The 21,832-nt window shown below is 39.8% G+C and overlaps 1 protein-coding gene across 1 annotated transcript in view; it reads left to right on the plus strand.

Annotated features, from left to right (window-relative positions):
* def6.L (DEF6, guanine nucleotide exchange factor L homeolog) overlaps positions 1 to 21,832 on the plus strand; it is a 72,958-nt gene that overhangs the window by 28,600 nt on the left and 22,526 nt on the right. Inside the window, 5 exon segments of the mRNA NM_001089966.1 lie at positions 750 to 926; positions 2,963 to 3,181; positions 3,388 to 3,534; positions 12,493 to 12,601; positions 15,018 to 15,316. Coding sequence (NP_001083435.1) covers positions 750 to 926; positions 2,963 to 3,181; positions 3,388 to 3,534; positions 12,493 to 12,601; positions 15,018 to 15,316 — 951 coding nt within the window.

The following is a 21,832-nucleotide window of genomic DNA, read 5'->3' on the forward strand; positions in this document are numbered from 1 at the left end:
ACTAGTCTGATTGCCATTTTGGAATCTTCTGAGGCACATTGGAGAGGCTTCAGATGGGATTTAAAAAAAAAAGAGTTAAAAGGTTCAACTTGATGGACGTGTGTCTTTTTTCAACCTAGCTTACTATGTTACTATGTTACCACAGTGGCCCTGAATAAATTGGCTCACTGTGAAGATGGCAGTGCTGATATAGTTACCATCCCCCTAAAAAATGAAATTATCTTACATGTGGGAAAACTTTACACATAGTCTTCTGCCATGCTACTCTCATGAAATCCTTAATCATATAATTTCATAGAACACACCATCAGCTAAGTAAAAAAAAAACAAAACCATACACAGGCTCTAGCCCTAAATGTTTCCTAAATGCTTCTGGATCTCTGAGACTCTTGGGTGTCAGGTGGCAAATGGTGAATCTATACAGTTGTAAAGGGCATGGAAGCAGATGTTTTTATAAGAATGTACTGTATACAAAGGCCATATGCTTCTTTGGGAAAGATTCCTGGTCACTCAGTTCTCCAAGACAGCATGATTAAATTGCAATTAAGCCTCAAGGTGGAGAATCACATATCATTTTGAAGTTAGCTATTTTTCTAGATGGTCCATTTACATTGAATTGAATTGTGCCCATTGTACCAATTATTATTTAGCTCTGATTTCCACTTCCTTTACTATGGAAGTTCCAACTTACTCATCCTTTTTTGATTCAATATTTTATATGTTCTCTCTGTGTTTTGATATTGCAAAAGGCAGTGGAAGGGACCTTTGTAAAGGAGAGCTTCCATGAGTTATGTTGGACATTGACAGCAAAGAAAAACTACCGTCCAGTACAAACTGCACTATCTAACAGAGATGCCTTTCATCTGTGGTGTCTCTTCAACTACCTTTCAGAAGATTCCTACCCTGTCATCATGGTTGCTGATGAGGTAAAACAGTTAAATGTGTTGTGTTCCCTTTTTAAATAACTATAGTTCAATTCCAATATTTAAAAAAAAGCCTTATTTATGGTTGCAAAAAAAAAATAAAAAAAATGCATCCAATGCATCCACCCAGCCTGCTCTAATAAATTAGGAAGTGTGAGTATGAACTATGGAGGTAAAATAAATTTTCTATGAGTTTCTTTGTGGGTACCATGTTGGCTATGCATTCTACCCTTGTGTATATAATATTATATTATTATACATGTATGGGATCCATTATCCAGAAACCCATTATTCTGAAAGCTCTGAAGGGAAGGCCATCTCCCATAGACTCCATTTTATCCAAATAATCCAAAAAAACAATTTCATTTTTCTCTGTAATAATAAAATAGAACCTTATAGTAATTCTTATTGGAATAATAATTTAAATAATTATCTAAAAGACTTAAGGTATGAAGATCCTATTTATGGAAAGATAACTTATCCGGAAAACCACAGATCCCGAGTACAGATGGGTGAATTTGACCCATTTTGTTTAGCCATAAATTCGCTGCCGGCGAAATTCCCATTAAAGTCTATGGGCGTCAAAAACTATTTTTGTTGCACGATGCCATACAAGTCTATAGGTGTCATTTGTGCAGCGAAACAAGGCAGAAAAATTCACCCATCCCTAGTCCCGAGCAGGGCCACCATCAGGGGGGCACAGGGGCCCGGGCCTGAAGGGGGGCCCAGCTGTGCTGAACCTTTCAAAAAGCCCCTTAACCGCGCCGCAGCCATAACGCCTCTTCCGTCCACGAACAGCTGAGGTGCCGAACAGCTGAAGTCCCGAAATCGGGCAAAAGACCCTACGTCCCAAATGCAGCGAAAAGACCCGAAGATCCAAAACTGCAAAAAGACTCGAAGTCCTGAAGTGATGAAAAGACCCAATGTCATGAAAACAGCTGAAATTGAAGTCCTGAAGCGGCAAAAAGACCCAAAGTATGAAAGGAGGCAAAGTTGAAGTCCTGAAGCCACGAGTTCAATTCTATTGAACACCAATTTTTTTTTAATCTCCTGGCCACCAATGTATTATTTTAATACTCTATAGGCCACGGCCACCAATGTTTTTTTTTAAAAAAAATATTCTCCGGGGCCCCACATTTTTTTAACTTGTAAGGGGGACCCTGGCGCCAATGTTTTTTTTTTAAAAAATATTCTCTGGGGCACCAATTTTTTTTTTTACTTGTAATGGGGGGCCAATGTTTTTTTTTAAAAAAATTTTTTAGGGGGGGCCCTGGCGCCAATTTTTTTTTTAACTTGTAGGGGGGACTTAACCACCAATTTTTTTTTACAAAAAAAACTTTTATGGGGGCCTTGGTGCCACAGTTTTTTTTAACTTATAAGGGGGCCCAGACCATCAAAAGCTTTTTATAACTTGTGTGTGTGTTGCCTTTTTTAGCGCTGATGTCTGTGTGGTGTTTTAACTAGGGATGCACTGAATCCAGGATTCGGTTTGGGATTTGGCCAGGATTCGGGCTTTTTTAACAGAATTCGGATTTGGCCGAATCCTTCTGCCCGGCTGAACCAAATCCAAATCCTAATTTGCATATGCATATGCAAATTAGGAGTGGGGAGGGAAGTTGCGTGACTTTTTGTCAGAAAACAAGGAAGTAAAAAATGTTTTCCCCATCTCACCCCTAATTTGCATATGCAAATTAGGGTTCCGATTCTGTTCGATATTTGGCCACATCTTTTGCAAAGGATTCAGGGGCTGGGCCGAATCCAAAAAAGTGGATTCGGTGCATCCCTAGTTTTAACTGTGGTGTGGGCGGAATCTGGGGTGGGGCTTGGGGTGGGTGGGGCCTGAAAATTTTGTTGTACGGGGCCCTGTGATTTCTAATGGCAGCCCTGGTCCCGAGCATTCTGGATATTGCATATAATTCAGCTATGTGCAATTTGCAAGCATACTTTATTATTTTACAACCACCTAAAAACGTAAAATGTAAATTATATACAAGAAAAGAGAAATCTATATATACAGTGTACATATATTTTCTTTCAAGGTGCAGTACCTTCTGCAAAAGCTGCTTTCTATAGCCCTAATGGAGGTGACAGAAGTAGAGTTGGGAGATGTTTTATCCTCATTAAGCCCTGTGGTCACTGTGTGGGAGTTTCTTCAGGTGATGACATCGCCAAAATTCTTAAAGAGTATGAGTACTGAAACTCTAAGCATAGCAATCCAGGACTTGTATGAAGAGGTGATTCAAGATGTTCTGAAACAGGTAAGTGATATAATTCTCATACTTATATATAATATATTAAAATATTAGTGTCTACCACACACATTTATATTTCTTTAGCTATTTTGATTACATTTAAGTTTTTTTTCATTTTGTTTAACTGGGTTTTCAACAGCATAATCTCTAGAAGATTACATCTGCTCATCCAATTTTAACACCACTCATATCATAGCCTTCTCCACCCTTAGGGCTATCTCCTTAAGAAAGCTAACCTGCGAAGAACATGGACAGAGCGTTGGTTTATTCTCAAGCCAAGTTCTTTGGGTTATTACCTGAGTGAGGAATGTAAGGAGAGAAAAGGAATCATAACAATAGATAAGGACTGTGGTGTGGAGGTCAGTATGTATAGCACTTTTATGCTGTATCCAGCTTGTACAGTAGTCGTATTAGTGTACACTAGTGATATTAATAGTGTATAAATAATTCCATATTAATTTGCCTAACATATGCTACTATTCAGGTGTGACCCAGGCCCCTCTCCTGTCCTGAGGTGGTTTTATGGCTGCTGCCCCCTTGCCCCCCCCCCATGCTCACCATTTCAGCACCAGAGGTGTTTCGGGGGAGTCCATGTACCTGGTGTAGAGAGAGCAAGTGAGTTCTCTGCATTAAAAGAACCAAATTTCCTGTTTGAAACCCAGAAATTCGTCTCTTAACATTACCAGGAGCTGCTTCTTGCTGCTGCATAAAAAAGTTCAATGTTTTTGTAATAAATTAAACATTCCTGACTTTAATTGATTCAGAGAATTGAAAAAAAGAACCTTATCTGAATAATTTCTAATATGCTTCAGAAGGGGAAAATTTCCATCCTGACTCCTACATGGCATCTGGACCATTCCCTGGATCAACTTTGCCCAAAGAGCTAATTTCAATAAACCTTGCTAAAAAGCCATATAGTTACATAGTAAAATCAGGTTGCATTCCACAATCTCACTGACCTCAGTATAAAGGATCACCTACGTTGCTTCAAATGAAAGTTCTTTTCTTCTAGTCTGAAGAGATGGCCTCTGGTACAGTGACCCTCTTAATGGGTAAAAAGGTCCCCTGCTATTTGTCTATAATGTCCTCTAATGTACTTGTAAAGTGTAATCATGTCCCCTCGCAAGTGCCTTTTTTTCCAGAGCAAACAACTCCAACCTTAACAGTCTACCCTCATAATTTAAGTCTTCCATCCCTCTAACAAGTTTAGTTGCACGTCTCTGAACTCTTTCCAGCTCATTTATATCCCTCTGAAGGACTGGAGTCCAAATCTGCACTGCATACTCCAGATGAGGCCTTACCAGGGACCTATAACAAGACATACTAATGTTTTCATTCATTGAGTTAATGCCCTTTTTTATGCAAAACAGAACTTTGTTTGTTTTAGTAGCCACAGAATGACACTGCCCAGAATTAGACAACTTGTTATCTACAAAAACCCCAAGATCCTTCTCATGTAAGGAAGCTCCCAACACACTGCCATTTAGTGTATAACTTGCATTTATATTATTTTTGCCAAAGTACATAACCTTGCTTTTATCAACATTGAACCTCATTTTCCAGTTTGCTGCCCAGTTTCCCAACTTAGACAAATCACTCTGCAAAGTGGCAGCATCCTGCACGCAACCTATAGTTCTGCACAATTTAGTATCATCTGCAAAAATAGAAACAGTACTTTCAATGCCCACCTCCAGGTCATTAATAAACACGTTGAATAGCAAGGGACCTACAGTAGTACAGAGCCCTGTGGTACTCCACTAACAACACTGGTCCAATTATAAAATGTTCCATTTACCACCACTCTTTGTAGTCTATCTTTTAGCCTGTTCTCTATCCAGGTACAAATACTATGTTCCAGGCCAACATTCCTTAATTTAACCAGTAACCTTCTGTGTGGCACTGTATCAAATGCTTTAGCAAAGTCTAAGTAAATCACATCCACTGCCATCCCAGAATCGAGGTCCCTACTTAACTTCTCATAAAAAGAAATTAAGTTAGTCTGGAAAGATCTATTTCACATAAAACCATGCTGGCACACAGGGGTGCTTCGCCAATGAGGCGAGTTGAGGCTGTCGCCTCAGGCAGCAGCGCCCCACTAGGTACCAGGGGGCAGCAAAAATGCTGCTCCTGGTACTTTAAGAGTGAATTTCCAGGGGAGGGGGGGCAGCAGCAACTGCTGCTGCCTCAGGCGGCAGAGGGGCCAGGATCGCCCGGCGAGTTGAGGCTGTCGCCTCAGGCAGCAGCGCCCCACTAGGTACCAGGGGGCAGCAAAAATGCTGCTCCTGGTACTTTAAGAGTGAATTTCCAGGGGAGGGGGGGCAGCAGCAACTGCTGCTGCCTCAGGCGGCAGAGGGGCCAGGATCGCCCCTGCTGGCACAAACTCATAGTATTATGATTTGCTATTAAGTCCAGTATCTTATACCTTATCCTCTATTAACCGTTTGAAAAGCTTTCCTACCACTGAAGTCAGACTAACTGGCCTATTGTTTTGAGTCTGAGAACGGGATCCCTTTTTGAATAGCGGCACCAAATTAGCAATTCGCCAGTCTCTCTGCACTATGCCAGACCTTCAAACAATCCTGAAAAAATAAGTAAAGAGGTTTGGCGATCACAGAGCTAAGCTCACTAAGTACCTTGGGATGAATATCATCTGGCCCTGGACCTTTGTTTATTTTAACATGTTCTAGTCTCTTTTGAATTTCCTCATGTGTGAACCATGCATCATTAGTTGTATTACTAGAATTGGGACTATCAAGAAGGAAACCTTTCTTAACTGGTTCCTCATTTGTGTAGACAGATGAAAAATATGTGTTCAGAATCTGCACTATTTTTTTGCCTGACCCCAGCTGATATTAAAGGTCCCACCCCTTCCTGCTTACTTTTTTTTACTATTAACTTATTTAAAAAATTATTTTGGATTATTTTTACTGCTTGCTGCAATATCATTTTCCATATCAATTTTAGCTTGCCTTTTAGCTTTCTTGCATGATTTATTTGCCTCCTTGTACCTTATAAATGATACAGCTGTCCCAGCTAACTTGATAGCCATAAAAGCACGCCTTTTCTTACCCACCTCAACACCAACACTTCTACTGAACCAAAAAGGTTTTGCTTTGCAACGATGTTCCTTGCAGCATTTTAAAGACTTCCCAATTTTGTTCTATGTTTAACCCTGTGAAAAGCATTTCCCACTAAATATGTTGCAGAGATTCCCCTATACTGTCAAAGTTTGCATGTCTGAAATTTAGTGTTTAGTTACTCCCTTATAGAATTGCTTCTGCAACAGAATCTCAAAGAAGACCATGTTATGATCACTATTCCCTAAATGCTCACCCACACAAATGCTAGAGATGAGTTCAGTATTATTAGTTATTACTAGGTCCAAAAGAGAGTTATTCCTAGCAGGTTCTTGAACGAGCTGGAATAAAACATTGTCATTCAGCATATTTACAAACCTACTATCTTTTTCTGTCTTGGCAACCCCATTACCTCAGTCAATGTCTGGATAATTGAAGTCACCCATAGTAACAACTTGACCAAGCTGTGAAGCTGCTTCTATCTGCAAGAGTAGCTGGGCTTCATACACGTCACTTATACAAGGTGGTTTATAGCATACACCAATGATAATTTTCTTTGTAATCTTTTGCCCAGTCAAAATCTCTACCCAGAGGGATTCCACACCCTCAACAGTGCCAGCAATGGTTATTTCTTTAGTGCATGGCTTTAATTCAGGCTTTACATACATCCAACTCCTTAAAACTATCTAATGTATCTGCCAATACAACTACTTCAATGATAGAATTTGAAAACTTCACATCTCTCACTGTAAAACATTTGTGAATATTAAAATAGAACCTCCTTTCTTAAAATATCAATGGATGCCCTCATGTACACTGGAAGGATCTACTGGTAAATAAAGCAATGGTAGGTTCCCCTAATATATTTATACACAGTTATCATTCTTTATAACTGAGACTTTCCATGCCCTTTACCAGCTTTGTTTGCTACAGCCAAATTTAATATCAACAAGTATCCCTAGGTACTTCTCCATAATGCATTTTCCTAATGCAGTCCAATTAAGGGTATAGGCAGCTTGCATATTTTAGTAGGGGTTGTACTACCGGAACATGAACCACGGTGAAACCAAGCTTGGCTTCTGATGAAGACGACATACTAGTCACAAGAGGCGTTAAGCTTTTGTCTCCCTGCCCGCTTTCTGTATTTTTAAACAGATCAATAAAGCTGTGGTTTACAAAGCTTGGTTTCACCATGGATCGTGTTCCGGTAGTACAATCCCTACTGCCATGCATCAATGTTGATTGTTTGTTGCCGTGGCCAGAGCGGTGATGTGGGATTAACCGGTGAGTGGATGTTTTTTGCTCTCTCTCTCTCCTCTACAATCAGCGTTTACCCTTTCTTTCTGCGAAGATACTGCTGCAAGGATGCTATACCCTGGATTCAATAAATTGGGCTCTCAATATACACACCCTGCCTTACAATGTTATTTCTCTGATCCCCTCTCAACCCATCAAACAATACAGTGCTCGCACTGTCAAATCTAGGTCATACCTTGTCTCACTGGCGACATCTCCCCAAAACAATGTGTTGTAGCCCGCTCGCACATCCTGGCCTTCAGTAGTTCAGCGCCTGGTGCACGGTGTTGAAGGGATCGGCACCCTCCTAAACAGACTCTCCAAGAAAACACTGGCACTCAAAGGCAGGTAACAGCAGGGTTATACCCTTGCGTATTTATTTTGCAAACGTGCAACGTTTCGGGGGCAGACCCCTTTGTCAAGCATGTAGAAAAATTAGCAAATATATATAAAAAATTTTAATTGAATAATTGAATAACTTTTTAAAACATTTTTTTATATATATTTGATCATTTTTCTACTTTTCACTATTGGCTATTACGATTTATGTTGTGGATTTTTTATCATCTTATATGTGATTTTACACTTGGATTTTCTAGGGATAACTTTGTGTCCCTGAGTGTGTATGCAAATGTGGGGATTGACCAATCAAGTTATGTGAGGGGTGTTAAATTGTTTGCACTTGCACATTTTTTCTATGCTTGACAAAGGGGTCTGACCCCGAAATGTTGCACGTTTGCAAAATAAATACGCAAGGGTATAACCCTGCTGTTACCTGCCTTTGAGTGCCAGTGTTTTCTTGGAGACATCTCCCCAAACCCTGGTCCCACTCGTTCCTACCCTCACCTATTCCCACTCTCATGCATTTAACAATGTCTTTTCCAGTCTCTAAAATTTTACGCACTTCTAATCCTGCAAACCTTATTCACATAAAGCCAGCACCCTCTCTGCCTTTCTCATGTACCCTCTGGAATGCACGATCAATCTGCAATAAACTCACAGCAGTCCATGATCTCTTTATATCCAAATCTCTTCACCTTCTGGGTATCACTGAAACATGGCTCTCTCCCACCGACACTGTTTCACCTGCTGCCCTCTCCTATGGAGGCTTCTCACTTAGTCACACCCCTAGACCGGATGGCCATCACGGCGGTTGGGTTGGACTTGTTCTCTCCCCCAAATGTAAGTTTCAAAATCTAACCTCAACTCAACCAACTTCTCTCTCCACTTCTTTTGAATTCCACAACATATGTTTCTTTTCTCCAATCTCTTTGTGTGTCGCTGTCATTTATCACCCCCCTGGTCCCTATTCTACTTTCTTGGATCACTTTGCTGTTCGGCTTCCATACTTTCTTTCCAGCGAGATACCTGCTCTTATTTAAGGTGACTTCAATATTCCCTGTCTGCCAATTATGTCACCCATCCAACCTTACTAACTCCTGCCACCACTAAACTCCTCTCTCTAACAACTTCATTTGATCTCTCTCAGTAGACCGATTCACCTAACCACATCGAGGGTCATGCTCTTGATCTTATATTCTGCCACTCATGCCACCCATCCAACCTTATGAACTCTCCTTACCCCCTATCTGACCATCACCTACTCTCCTTTCAGATAACACTTTTACCTGCACTATCACAACCATCTCTCTCCACCCACACATACAGAAACCTTAATGCATTTGATCCACATCATTTATCAACAGTATGAGCACAACCCATCTCTCATATTAACAATCTTCTCTGTCCAAATAGGCAGTTTCTCTCTACAACAATGCTTTTTCAACAGCTAAGCAGTTAAGCGGCAAATGAGATTCACTGTTGATAAATGTATAGTCATGCACCTGGGATGTAAATATATCCAAGCCACTTATACACTTAATGGGACTGCACTAGGCAAATCCATTATGGAAAAGGACCTTGGAGTCCTTGTAGATGATAAACTTGGCTGTAGCAAGCAATGCCAGTCAGCAGCATCAAGGGCAAATAAGGTCTTGAGCTGTATTAAAAGGGGCATAGAGTCACGGGAGGAGGGGGTCATTCTTCCACTGTATAGAGCACTTGTAAGGCCCCATCTAGAATATGCCATTCAGTTTTGGTCTTCATCACTCAAACAGGACATTATTGTATTAGAGAGGGAACAGAGATTGGCAACTAAGCTGGTGAAAGGTATGGTGAAAGGTATGGAAAATCTTAGCTATGAGGAAAGACTGGCCAAATCGGGGTTGTTCACGGTGGAGAAGAGGCGCTTAAGGGGTGATATGATAACTATGTATAAATATATACGGGGATCATATAATAATCTCTCAAATGCTTTATTTACCAGTAGGTCTTTCCAGCTGACACAAGGTCACCCATTCCAATTAGAAGAAAAGAGGTTCCACCTAAATATTTGGAAGGGGTTTTTTTACAGTGAGAGCTGTGAAGATGTGGAATTCTCTCCCTGAATCAGTTGTACAGGCTGATACATAAGGTAGCTTTAAGAAGGGGTTGGATGGCTTTTTAGCAAGTGAGTGAATACAGGGTTATGGGAGATAGCTCATAGTACAAGTTGATCCAGGGACTAGTCCGATTGCCATTTTGGAGTCAGGAAGGAAATTTTTCCCCCTCTGAAGCAAATTGGTGAGGCTTCAGATGTGTTTTTTTGCCTTCCTCTGGATCAACTGGCAGTTAGGCAGAAAAAAAAAAAAAAAAAAGGTTGAACTTGATGGACGTATGTCTTTTTTCAACCTTACTTACTATGTTAATATGTATGTAGCTCTGACTCCCTTGCTCCTTTTACCACCCATCACAGCCAACCAGCTAAACCCCAACCCTGGCACACTAGTGTAACCCTGTAACTCAGAAGATGTAGTAGATCAGCTGAACGACGGTGGAGAAAGTCACAAACTGATCCTGACTTCATCCACTTCAAATGTATTTCAATAAATTTCTTCAGCACACCACTTACATCACATTTGAGTTCCCAAAGGGAAGAAGCACACTAATTCCTTCGGCAATGCCTTTACATCATTTATTCAGCAGATGGCACTTAGGTTAGTTTCTTTATGCATCAGGGAATTCAGTTGATGGTTCATATCCCCTGAATCTTTAAGATCCGATAAAACTAAACTTTGCATACTAATTACTATCTGATTACGTTCTTGTTCACTGCTGATTTATTGGTAAGCGAAATCTGAAAACTAAATATTATCCTTAATAAATGAATTGTTATGTATAGCGGGTGCTACACGAAGTATGAAGTATTATTATCCAACGTATTTAAATATATTATATACAATAATATACTTACTTACTTTACCTCAGAGGGCAGCTCCCCAGAAGATACCAGGAGTGGTAAAAAGCCGCTCCTGGTAACTTTAAGAGCCGAATTTCCAGTTATTAAACTGGAAATTCGGCTTATCTAGCACAGCGAGTGCAATTTGCTCCCTGCACTAGCGGGGCAGCATTTTCGAACGTGGCCTCAAACAAGCACTAAACAAGCACTAATCGCTCCTATCCTCAAAAAACCTTCCATTGATCCTAGCTCTAACCGCTAACTATCATGCGGTTTCCCTTTTTCCATTTGCATCCAAATTACTGGAAAAGCTTGTTTACAAACACCTGATCCAGCATCTCACTCACAACTCCCTTCTCGACCCCCTGCAATCTGGCTTCCATCCAACATACTCAACTGAAACTACACTCACCAAAGTAACCAATGATCTTCTACTGGCAAAGTCTAAAGATCACTATTCCATACTATTCCTTCTAGATCTCTATTCAGCCATTGACACAGTTGACCACCCGCTCCTCCTAGACATTCTATACTCAGCTGGTAATCGTGACACTGCTCTTTCATGGTTTACTTTTTATATATCTGACCGTTCCTTTAAAGTGTCCTTCTCTGTCTCTATTCTACTATGTTCCCTCTCTCTATCGGAGTTCCTCAAGGCTCTGTTCTAGGGCCTCTGCTGTTCTCGCTCTATTCTGCTTCACTAGGAAATCTTATTCAGTCATTTGGACTTCAATATAACCTTTTTGCTGATGACACCCAACTCTACTTGTCTACTCCTGACCTCTCTCTTTCAGTCTTTTCCCAAAATACAGTATGCCTCTCTGCTGTCTCCTCCTGGATGTATCTATCTCACCGCTCAACATCAGCTGCTCCCATCTGAATGTCCCTTCACTAGCTTCCAATCTCCTCTAGAATCAAATTCAAATTACTAACACTCACATTCAAGGTCCTTAATAATGAAGCCCCTCCCTATATTTAACTTCTGATCTCCAAATACATTCCTTCTCGCAACCTTCGCTCTGCTTCTGACTTTTGCCTCGCTTCTCCTGTCATCACTTCTGCCCATTCTCGTCTACAAAACTTCTCTTGGGCTTCTGCTTTTCTCTGGAACTCTCTGCCTCGAGCTGTCAGACTTTCTTCTTCTTCCAAACTTTCAAATGTTCCTTAAAGACCCACCTGTTTAAAGAAGCTTATTCAATGTACCTTAATTAATCGATCATTGCTGTATCAAAAATCCTAATGTCTCAATGTACCCTAACCTTTAGTTTGTAAACTATAATTTGTAGGGCCTTCTTATCCTATTGTACTCTGTAAACCCTTGTTTGTTATCCACCATTTATTCCATTTGTTATAACTGCATATCTTTTCGGTGCAATATAAATAAATGATGATTATGAAAAATAAATGATGATGCTAGTTTTGTGTCATCTGCAAATACTAATCCATTACTTAGAATGCCCTCCCCTAAGTCATTAATGAACAAATTAAATAAAAGCAGACCCATACACATGCTGAAAAATCTTTACCCACTTACCATTTGCTTTGGGGAGGGCAAGTACAATGGGAGTGGCTAACCTCAGCTCAGGTGAAGGCTATGCCTTATACTAATGATTTAAAAAAATAAAATAAAAAGTCACTGATTGTAGATTCTAATTTGTGTTTCCTAGATTCTGCCTGACCGAGATGGAAGACGATGTATGTTTTGTGTTAAAACAACTTCAAAAACACATGAAATGTGTGCATCTGACACCAAACACCGTCAAGAGTGGGTGACAGGTACAGATTCACAGTGTGCAAACAATAATTACTAAAGGCCATGCAACGATGAAGAAAACTGCTTTCAGACTGATTGTCTAACAGGCTTAAAAGTGGGATATAGTCGAATGGATCTGAGCAGAAATGAGAGGGAGCTGCTTGATTGTTAAAATGGGCAAGCTTGCATGCAAAGTAAAGGACTGGGTGTGAAATAAGCATTAACAGAACATTGAGCTTTCACTATATCAGAAAAAATTATTTGTGCCATGTGCTGCCATGTGCTGAATCAATGAGGCACAGGAAGCTTAAGGAGATTAACAAATGAGGAAGTGATTGGTATGTTCAAATTTGAACATACTCTTTTGCAAAAATGGGCTGAGCCCTGCAAATCAGGTGGCTTGATGGAAATGGTTGACTATAGACTGCAAGAGATTTTGAATGTGACATGGGGGAGGTACAGAAAAAATTATGGGGTATGAACAAAAGCCAATGCCTAAAGCCAGCATTGAATTGAATTACTGAATTAGGTAGCACTACGGAAACAAAGGAGCAGATTTATAGTGTTTTAAGTGTAAAATTTGAGCTCACCACCGAATAAATCACTGATTCTATTCATCCCTGTGGGATTTTTAGAAGCAAAATTAGAGGTTATTTGATTAATGTGTAGCGCTATAGTAAATTGACTGCACCTTACTCTACTATGGGCTTCACTCCTAGTACATTTTGCTCCGGATGAGACCTTAAATCTTAGGGAGTGAGCCTTCGCATCGAGGTGGAAGCAGGGTGTAGTGCAACTGTAACTGTAATCAGGGTGCAAAGAATTGGGCGCCAGTGGTTCTTATAACTTAACCAAATAACAGATTTATTGAGCACAGTATACAATCCTCAGTGGAGTGTACATAGATCAGAACATTGCAGGTTCATACAGTACATTGAATAGGCAGTACTCACAACACCTTTGGTCAGTATGATTCTCCTCAGAGATAGGAACAATACATGCAGCTTTGAGGAGGTACACCCAGCTTTCAGCCTTTTCCCTAAGTGGAACCTGAGGGGAATCTATCAACCCTAGGTCTGTACACTTAGTCCCTACTTCTGGGCAATGAGTACCCTGGGATCTTAATCCCACTACAATCCTCGTAGGAGCCTCAGACTGCTCAGCTAAATAATCTGACTGACTATCACTCCTAGAGTGATCTATAAAGGTGAGTAGCCTATTCTTACTAGACCTGACCTGTCTAGGTTCCAACTCGAGCTCTGCCTCCTGCACAGGCTAGAGCCAGCACAAGATGGACACTGAAAGTTTGCCTTCAGAGCCTTTTATACTCTAGCACAGTGCCTCTGCTGGTCACTGTGGGAAATAGCAAGAGTCAACAGTACCCCTCCCAACTGTATTTTAGGACCCATTTAGGTGTCCATAACATGGAGGGACTGCCTGACACAAAATACTCGGGGTGGCTATCTACCCATCCCTACAAATGTATTTCTATATAATTTCTATAATTTTCTATATAAATTCACACTTTGATAAATCTGCCCTTAAGTGTATAAAACGAAGTGGTATACACCTATAAACATTCTTAGAAAGTTAAATGATGGTGTATCAATGAATAAAAGATAACGGGAAAGTAAATTGTAACAGTATTTTATAGACCATTATTTTATAGGTAATAAAAGAGGCTTAGTTCATGTAGAAACCAAAAGTCTGGGGCAGATCTTAAAAACCTGGATAACCTAAGTTATGGACCTAAGTAACAATACTATTTCCAAATAAGTTAAAGGAAACTATTTTTCAAATTTGCTTTTTCAGCATTGTAGGTCACAAATAAATTAGGACCCAGTCAGAACAAATGCTGCATTGGACTTGATCTGTTCTAGAAACCTTAGCTAATAGTTTCCATAAAATAGGTTTATATTTTGCTGGCCCACAGCCTGCCCCTGCCTGCTTGCGCCCCCAGCATCCCCCTACCACTGCACCAGTCGGCATTGGTCAATCACTATGAAATCTTGCTCTTAACGGCACCCTAGGCAAAAAATTCACTTTTTATAGTGCCTGTACTTTGAATAGTGAATGAGTGATACTAGCTCTAACCATGAAATTTAAGGATTAAAAATTATTGATACTGGGAAAGAGAAACTGCTTAGTTTACAGAGAGAAAACGTTGACATGAAGGTGGGGGGCAATTATGGAAGACTAATGGAAGAGGAAGATCAGGAGAGAGAAAGTTTCTTGAGTGACCAATACTATGACTCTGATCTAGGTAATCTCAGACTTAACATTGTGGAATGTAGGAAGAGATTTTAATAACATTATATTGATGAGATGTTAAAAGCACTGTTGAGCCATATACTAAATTTTAACTTTGTCAACATAAATGTTTATTTTCTAACTTGAATTGCTATTCAAAATAAAAATATAACACCCTTTTTATTATAGCCATCCAGACTGCTATTCGCCTCCAGCAGTCTGGTTCTCTGTCACTACACAGAGAACTACAGAAGCGTCGCAGAGAACAAAGAGAGTTGCGTGAGCAACGAAGAGCAGCAAGGGAGTTGGAGATGCAGAGACTAGCAGAACTACAGAATGAAAAAGAAAGACAGCAGCAGGAGCTAGAACAGCTGAGGGAAGCACAGAAGAAATCTGAGGAAATCATGCTACAGGAACAACATAGACACAGGGAGCAACAAGAAGAGATGAAGCGACAGCTTGAGTGCCAGTTAAGAGAGGCAGAAGAGGTAAGTGAAAAAGGAAGATAAGTGAAGAAATTTCAAAACTATGCGAACTGAAAAGTACAATGGGAAACAGATACATATATGATGTGAAATGTATTATGAAGTTGATGTGATCTCTTTACATCCCAGCACGCCTATGGCATTTTTACAACAGTTTTGCTGCTGAGTATAATGGAAAGTGTTTTCTGAGAACAATCCTTACATTTTTATTTTTATAATCTGCTTTCTAGACTGTGTCTGATGCTTTTCTTTTCTTTACTTAATTTTTTTTACTGAATTACAGTTACCATCTCCTGTTCCTCTTCCCCAGTGTTAAAATGCAACTCACATTGCATTCTATCAGCAATTAACTTTGAACAGTTTACCGAAAGTTGAATAATGAAAGCAAATCTCAAATTGATAGCTATGGCACTTGCTTGTCCCAAACATATATACTTAAAGATGTAACACCTCAGACATTTTCAATAGGGTGGCTGGATCATTATTTATATATGTTTTAAAGATGGAGTCATTTAAAGGACCAGTAATGTCATATAGTTAAAATGTTTTTTTTACATTTCTATCTGTTGATCCAGAACTTCTAAACCTCAAAATCCTGAATGCAAGCAATTGTTTATAGCTCATTTATATAGTGCTATGAAATTTTCAAACCTGTCTGATTATCGAAAAATAAACAAATAGCAATAGTGCGTGGATATTGTTCAAGATCTGAAGAACACTGTTACAGAATAGAGAAAGGAGGCACACACCCTCTAAATGAAATACAGTGTGCTAATCCATAGGAGGCTCCCCATGAGGGTCTCCAAAAATAACCAAAGATAATCAAAAAATAGATAGCACACCCAATTAACAAAAAATAAATTTATTACAAAGAAAAGAATGTAATCAAAAATCAGAAAATAATACTTAGTGAGCCTAACGCGTTTCAACCTTAAAGGTCTTCCTCAGGGGCACAAATAATAAAGAAATCAAAAAAGGCAAAACGAGTCTTTCTGTCCGTGGAGGTTTTATACCCAAAGAAATTGATTTTCCTCAACGAAAATCAGGCGTCCTGTGGTGGCAGAGGAGCAGAGCAATATCCTTTGGGTAATGATTTGGAACGCATGTGCATTCTGGCGTATTGGAAAACCACGTGTACCAGCGTATGATGTCATTTCTGCTTCCAGTGGAGCGGAACATTGTCCTTAAAATAATGATTTGGAACGCTTGAGTGTTCCAGCGCATTAAAGAACCATCTATAAAATTAATTAATGTAGACAAAGTAAATATATCTTCCCAAAATATAATAATGACCCATCCGTCCGAAGTAACATGCGTATTTAACAAGTATCATGGTGGTGATGCTCTGTAATCACAAAAAGACCCATCACAACCTATTACTGTGACCTAAAGGGTTAGAGAGAATAAGATATGGAACGCATATGTGTTCCAGCATCGTTTCTATGATGTCTTCTACCACAAAAGAATTGTACATTTTATACTTAACAAAAAACAAAAAAAATCCATAGGAAATATTAAATAGATGGCCAACAAGAATTACACATCTAGATCTCAAATCGGTCTGGTCTAGAAAAAAGAATATTGTGTAAAGAATTTTCGTAGCTAATAAAAGTCTCAAAACAATTAGTTTATAATACAAAATTCAAGCAAAAATAAAAAAAGAGATTTTTTTAGGCAAAATTCAAAAGAAAAAAGTGAAAAAAGGAAAAAAGAAAAATGATATAAAAATATAAAAAGTGGGGGGAACATTATAGACAATACATTAATTGTGTATAAAGGCACATACTTGCACCTTATGCACACAAAGGGTAATTGGACTGTTACAGTCTTTCCTTCCATACTGATATATTTGATAATTAATGAGAAATCTTATAGAAACAAGATACTTTTAGAAACCCTTATTTAAAATTGTATTTTAATGGTGAAGATAAGGGTAGGACTACATGGCCAACTTCGATGCATTTCCTTCGGATCCGACGCTGGGCGAAACAATGGTGTTGCAACGACGATCTAACGCGACACAACAGTCGGATGCAAATGCTGCAAGCTGCATCTGCATCATACAGTCGTGTCGCGTCAGATCACCGGTGCGACACCAGCCGACTTTATATTACTTAACTTGTTCCTGTCGCATCCGACTTGACGCATGTGTTTTGAGACCCAGCGTCGGATCCGACGGAAACACATCGAAGTCAGCCGTGTAGTCCTACCCTAAGAGTAATGATAGCAAAGTCAGGACCTCTCAGGATTTAAACTCTGGTCTGCATGATAGCCATCCAGTACATTTCTCTGTTAAGTCAGTTGAGACTTTTGTAGTTCAGGCTTGTAAGTAATACTAATTGTTGTTAAGTCTTAATCTAAAGTCCAGATGCTAATAATGAAGGGCCTATATAAACATCCATCTAGATACCATTGTTCATTAGTCACTAGCTGAGATATAGCCTGTTGCCTATGTTCTGAAGTTCTTGAGTTCTTGAGTTCTTGATTCTCTGCCTGGTTCCTGTGGTCCTGCCTTGTTAATGATGCAGAATGATATAGCATTCCCTTGGTGTACCATAAAACTGCCTTTATATTTGTTATGGTCACAGCAGTTTTTTTTGACTACCGTATATACTCGAGTATAAGCCGACCCGAGTATAAGCCGACCCGAGTATAAGCTGAGGTACCTAATTTTACCTACGATAACTGGGAAAACTTATTGACTCGAGTATAAGCCTAGACACAACTACAGCCCTGTCTCCCAGCAGCATACATTCAGCCAAAGCGACCCCCCCAGCGATCAACCGGGCTTCTTTGCAAAGTTGATGGTGACAGAGAATTGCCAAACGGATTACTGTGTGCATTGTCCCACTGTCCCACTACCATGTGCAGAGGGTGCTGTGTGATATTGCCATCACTGTTAATCTTTCGTATAACCAACAGAGGGCGCCGTGTGATATTGCCATCACTGTTAATCCTTCATATAACCAACAGAGGGCGCTGTGTGATATTGCAGTCACTGTTAATCTTTCATATAACCAACAGATGGCGTTGTGTGATATTGCAGTCACTGTTATTCTTTCATATACATAGTTACATATAGTTACATAGTTAAATTGGGTTGAAAAAAGACAAAGTCCATCAAGTTCAACCCCTCCAAATGAAAACCCAGCATCCATACATACACCCCTCCCTACTTTTAGTTAAATTCTATATACCCATACCTATACTAACTATAGAGCTTAGTATCACAATAGCCTTTGATATAATGTCTGTCCAAAAAAACATCCAAGCCATTCTTAAAGGCATTAACTGAATCAGCCATCACAACATCACCCGGCAGTGCATTCCACAACCTCATTGTCCTGACTGTAAAGAACCCCCTATGTTGCTTCAAATTAAAGTTCTTTTCTTCTAGTCTAAAGGGGTGGCCTCTGGTATGGTGATCCACTTTATGGGTAAAAAGGTCCCCTGCCATTTGTCTATAATGTCCTCTAATGTACTTGTAAAGTGTCATGTCCCCTCGCAAGTGCCTTTTTTTTCCAGAGAAAACAACCCCAACCGTGACAGTCTACCCTCATAATTGCAGTCACACCAACAGAGGGCACTGTGTGATATTGCAGATTCTCCCCAAGTGAACTGTTGGTATAGGAATGATTAAAAGTGACTGCAATCTCAGCTACTGCCCACTGACTCGAGTTTAAGCCGAGGTAGACTTTTTCAGCACATTTTGGATGCTGAAAAACTCGGCTTATACTCAAGTATATACGGTATATAAGCCTTTCTCAAGATAGTAAAGCATCACTGTAACATAATCTACTACATTTTTTATGTACATATGATATTGCCCTTGGTGGTCACGATCAATAGATCTAGAACATTTAAATATGAACATGATAATTATAATCAGTCATATTGACTGGTTATTAACAAATTCAACACAGAGGGAAAGTTTATAAAAAATCTTATGAACAGCAAAAATAATAAATTTGAGTTTCTGAAACAGCAAATTATTTTTCAGTCCCCCAAAATGTCTAGAAGTTGACCAGTTTTACCAATATGTATTAAAATTGTATATGAATTAGGGCCTTGTGGGGCCTTTTTACCTCCTGGGCCCCCCTGTAGTCACAGGATCTGCTTCCTCTGTAGTTACAACCCTGATCAGGTTTCTTAAAGGGAATCAGACTTAATTACTCCTGACTCATGCAGGTTGTATCTGCTGAAACTGTGTCTGATTCATCAAAATGAATGCAACTGTGTGTGTGATTCGCTGTAAATCACACAGTCTCTCTGGTGTCAGTTTTGGTGTTCAGCATGCAAATGATGTCTGCACTGATTTGTTAGGTGCAAGTGTGCTTCCTTTACTGATACAGGGCGCTAAGGCAACCCTACAGTGTGGTGCATCAATAGTCACTGCAGTGCTCAATTTTTAACAGAAGGCAGGAAGGACTAATCAGCAGTGAACACAATGATACAGAAGTGCAAAGAGTGGAGTTTTATGCAAGTACTTTTAATGAGAGGTTTCAGATGCAACTCACTGTGGGGAACATTGTGTTCAGATGCAACTCACTGTGATGCAACTCACTGTGGGGAACATTGGAAGTTGCCCATTGTGTCTGCTTGATATACTGTAAATGAGCCCTATTGACATTGTTTTATTCTTTTTAGTTTAACAGATGTTTGACCCCAAATTGGAAGCTGTAAATGATCAGAAGAAAAAGTCAAATAATTTAAAAAACTATAAAAAATAAATGAAGACCAATTGAAAAATTGTTTATAATTGGCCATTATATACCATACTAACTTAAAGATAAATCACACCTTTAATAAATAAGCATATAGCAGGAGTGCAATGCGGTGGAGCTCTTCACGACTTAGGGGCAGTAAGGGAGAAGGGGTATGAGCTTTGTGCCCTAGGTATGTGCCTCTTCTGCCTATCCCTAGTTCTGGCCCTGATGGCTAATGCCACACAGGGGCTAAAATCCTGTCTGTACCCGGAACTGTTTTGTCAGCTCTGGTGCAGGCACACTTGGCTTATTTTGGAGCAAGAATGCAAATTTTTGCGTTTCTTCATCGAAATCTGTTGGGTTTGCCTGCACACGAGCCGACACAATGGTTCCAGGTGCATTCAGGAGAGAAGGCTAGTGCCTGCGTATTTCATCAGGCCAATTTGAGCCTCCTGTCTGACATTAACCTACAGAATGAAAACTGGCTTAATGCAGACAGTGCAGCCGGGCCCGCCCACGCCCCTCCTGAAAAGGTTTTTAGATGATGCAAACTGCCGCTAACCCTGGTACAATTGCACCCCCTGCTCCCCCGGTAGTTCCGCCACTGCAGGGTGTCACATACTCTAATATAATCTAAAATAAGACACATTCAAGGTTGTAAAGTGAATAAGTGAATTAAATAAAAATTTAAAATTCATGAATAAATGCCTCATGAATCTGCCTCCCTTGCCTGCTGTGGATTTTTAGTTACAGTGCCTCGTTATTTGGATTCTCCTTGCCTGCCTTGACCATAGGCTGCTATATAAGATCGAATTTTGAAGTTATGTGAATTTATTTTAACTCACAACTCGAATGTGAGGTTATTTATGAAAAAACTCGAACTTCTAATATTCTACCTGAATATTCGAATTGAAGTTTCCTCAAAAAAAAAAAAAAAAAAATTGAATGTCAGCAAGGCAGTTAACAACTTCAAATGGTTCAACTGACCTCTTCCATTGACTTGCACATGAACTCTGCAGGTTTTAGGTGGCGAATATTCAAATTAGAACTGTTTCCAGGGTCAAGGTGTGATAAATTTGGTGATTTAAAATTTGACTTTGTAAGTTTCAACCAAAAAAAAATTTGGAAATTTCGAATTTGAATTTACCATTCAAACTTTAAAAAATCTGACCCTAAGATGCAAAAGTGCAAAATTTGGTCAGACAGTTGGATTGATATCTGTCCATTTAACCCACAGGCTGATCAGTCAGATAACACAAAGATTGGCCTTCTTTAAAGGAGAAGGAAAGTCTTTTTGCACTTGGGGGTGCCAAATGTTAGGAACCCCCAAGTGATTGTATTGACTTACCTGAAACCCCGGGCCGGTGCTCATATTGGCAGAAAACTGCAACGGTCCGGGGTTATACCAGTGAGCACCATGGAGAGATCTTCTTTCCGCTTCCTCTTTCTTCGCGCGGTTGCGCACCTCCAGTAGAACGAAAAGCCGAACTTTAACTAAAAAGTCGGCTATTTTGTTCCACTGCGCATGTGTTTACCCGGGGAAATTTGAAGAAAGAAGACTCTGGAAGAGGATCGCTTTGTGGTGCTCGCTAGAAAACCCCCGGGCAGGTGCAGTTTTCTGCTGCTAGGAGTACTGGCCCTGGGTTTCAGGTAAGTCAAAACAATCACTTGGGGGGGGCAAGCATTTGGCACCCCCAAGTGCAAACAGACTTTCCTTATCCTTTAAGGATTAGTAAAAACAAAAACATTAAAAGGCTTATACACATTTAAATATAACAGACTTTTACCCTGCACTGGTATGTATGTATGCATG

The sequence above is a fragment of the Xenopus laevis genome, chromosome 2L, assembly GCF_017654675.1.
Source record: "Xenopus laevis strain J_2021 chromosome 2L, Xenopus_laevis_v10.1, whole genome shotgun sequence".
NCBI lineage: Eukaryota > Metazoa > Chordata > Amphibia > Anura > Pipidae > Xenopus > Xenopus laevis.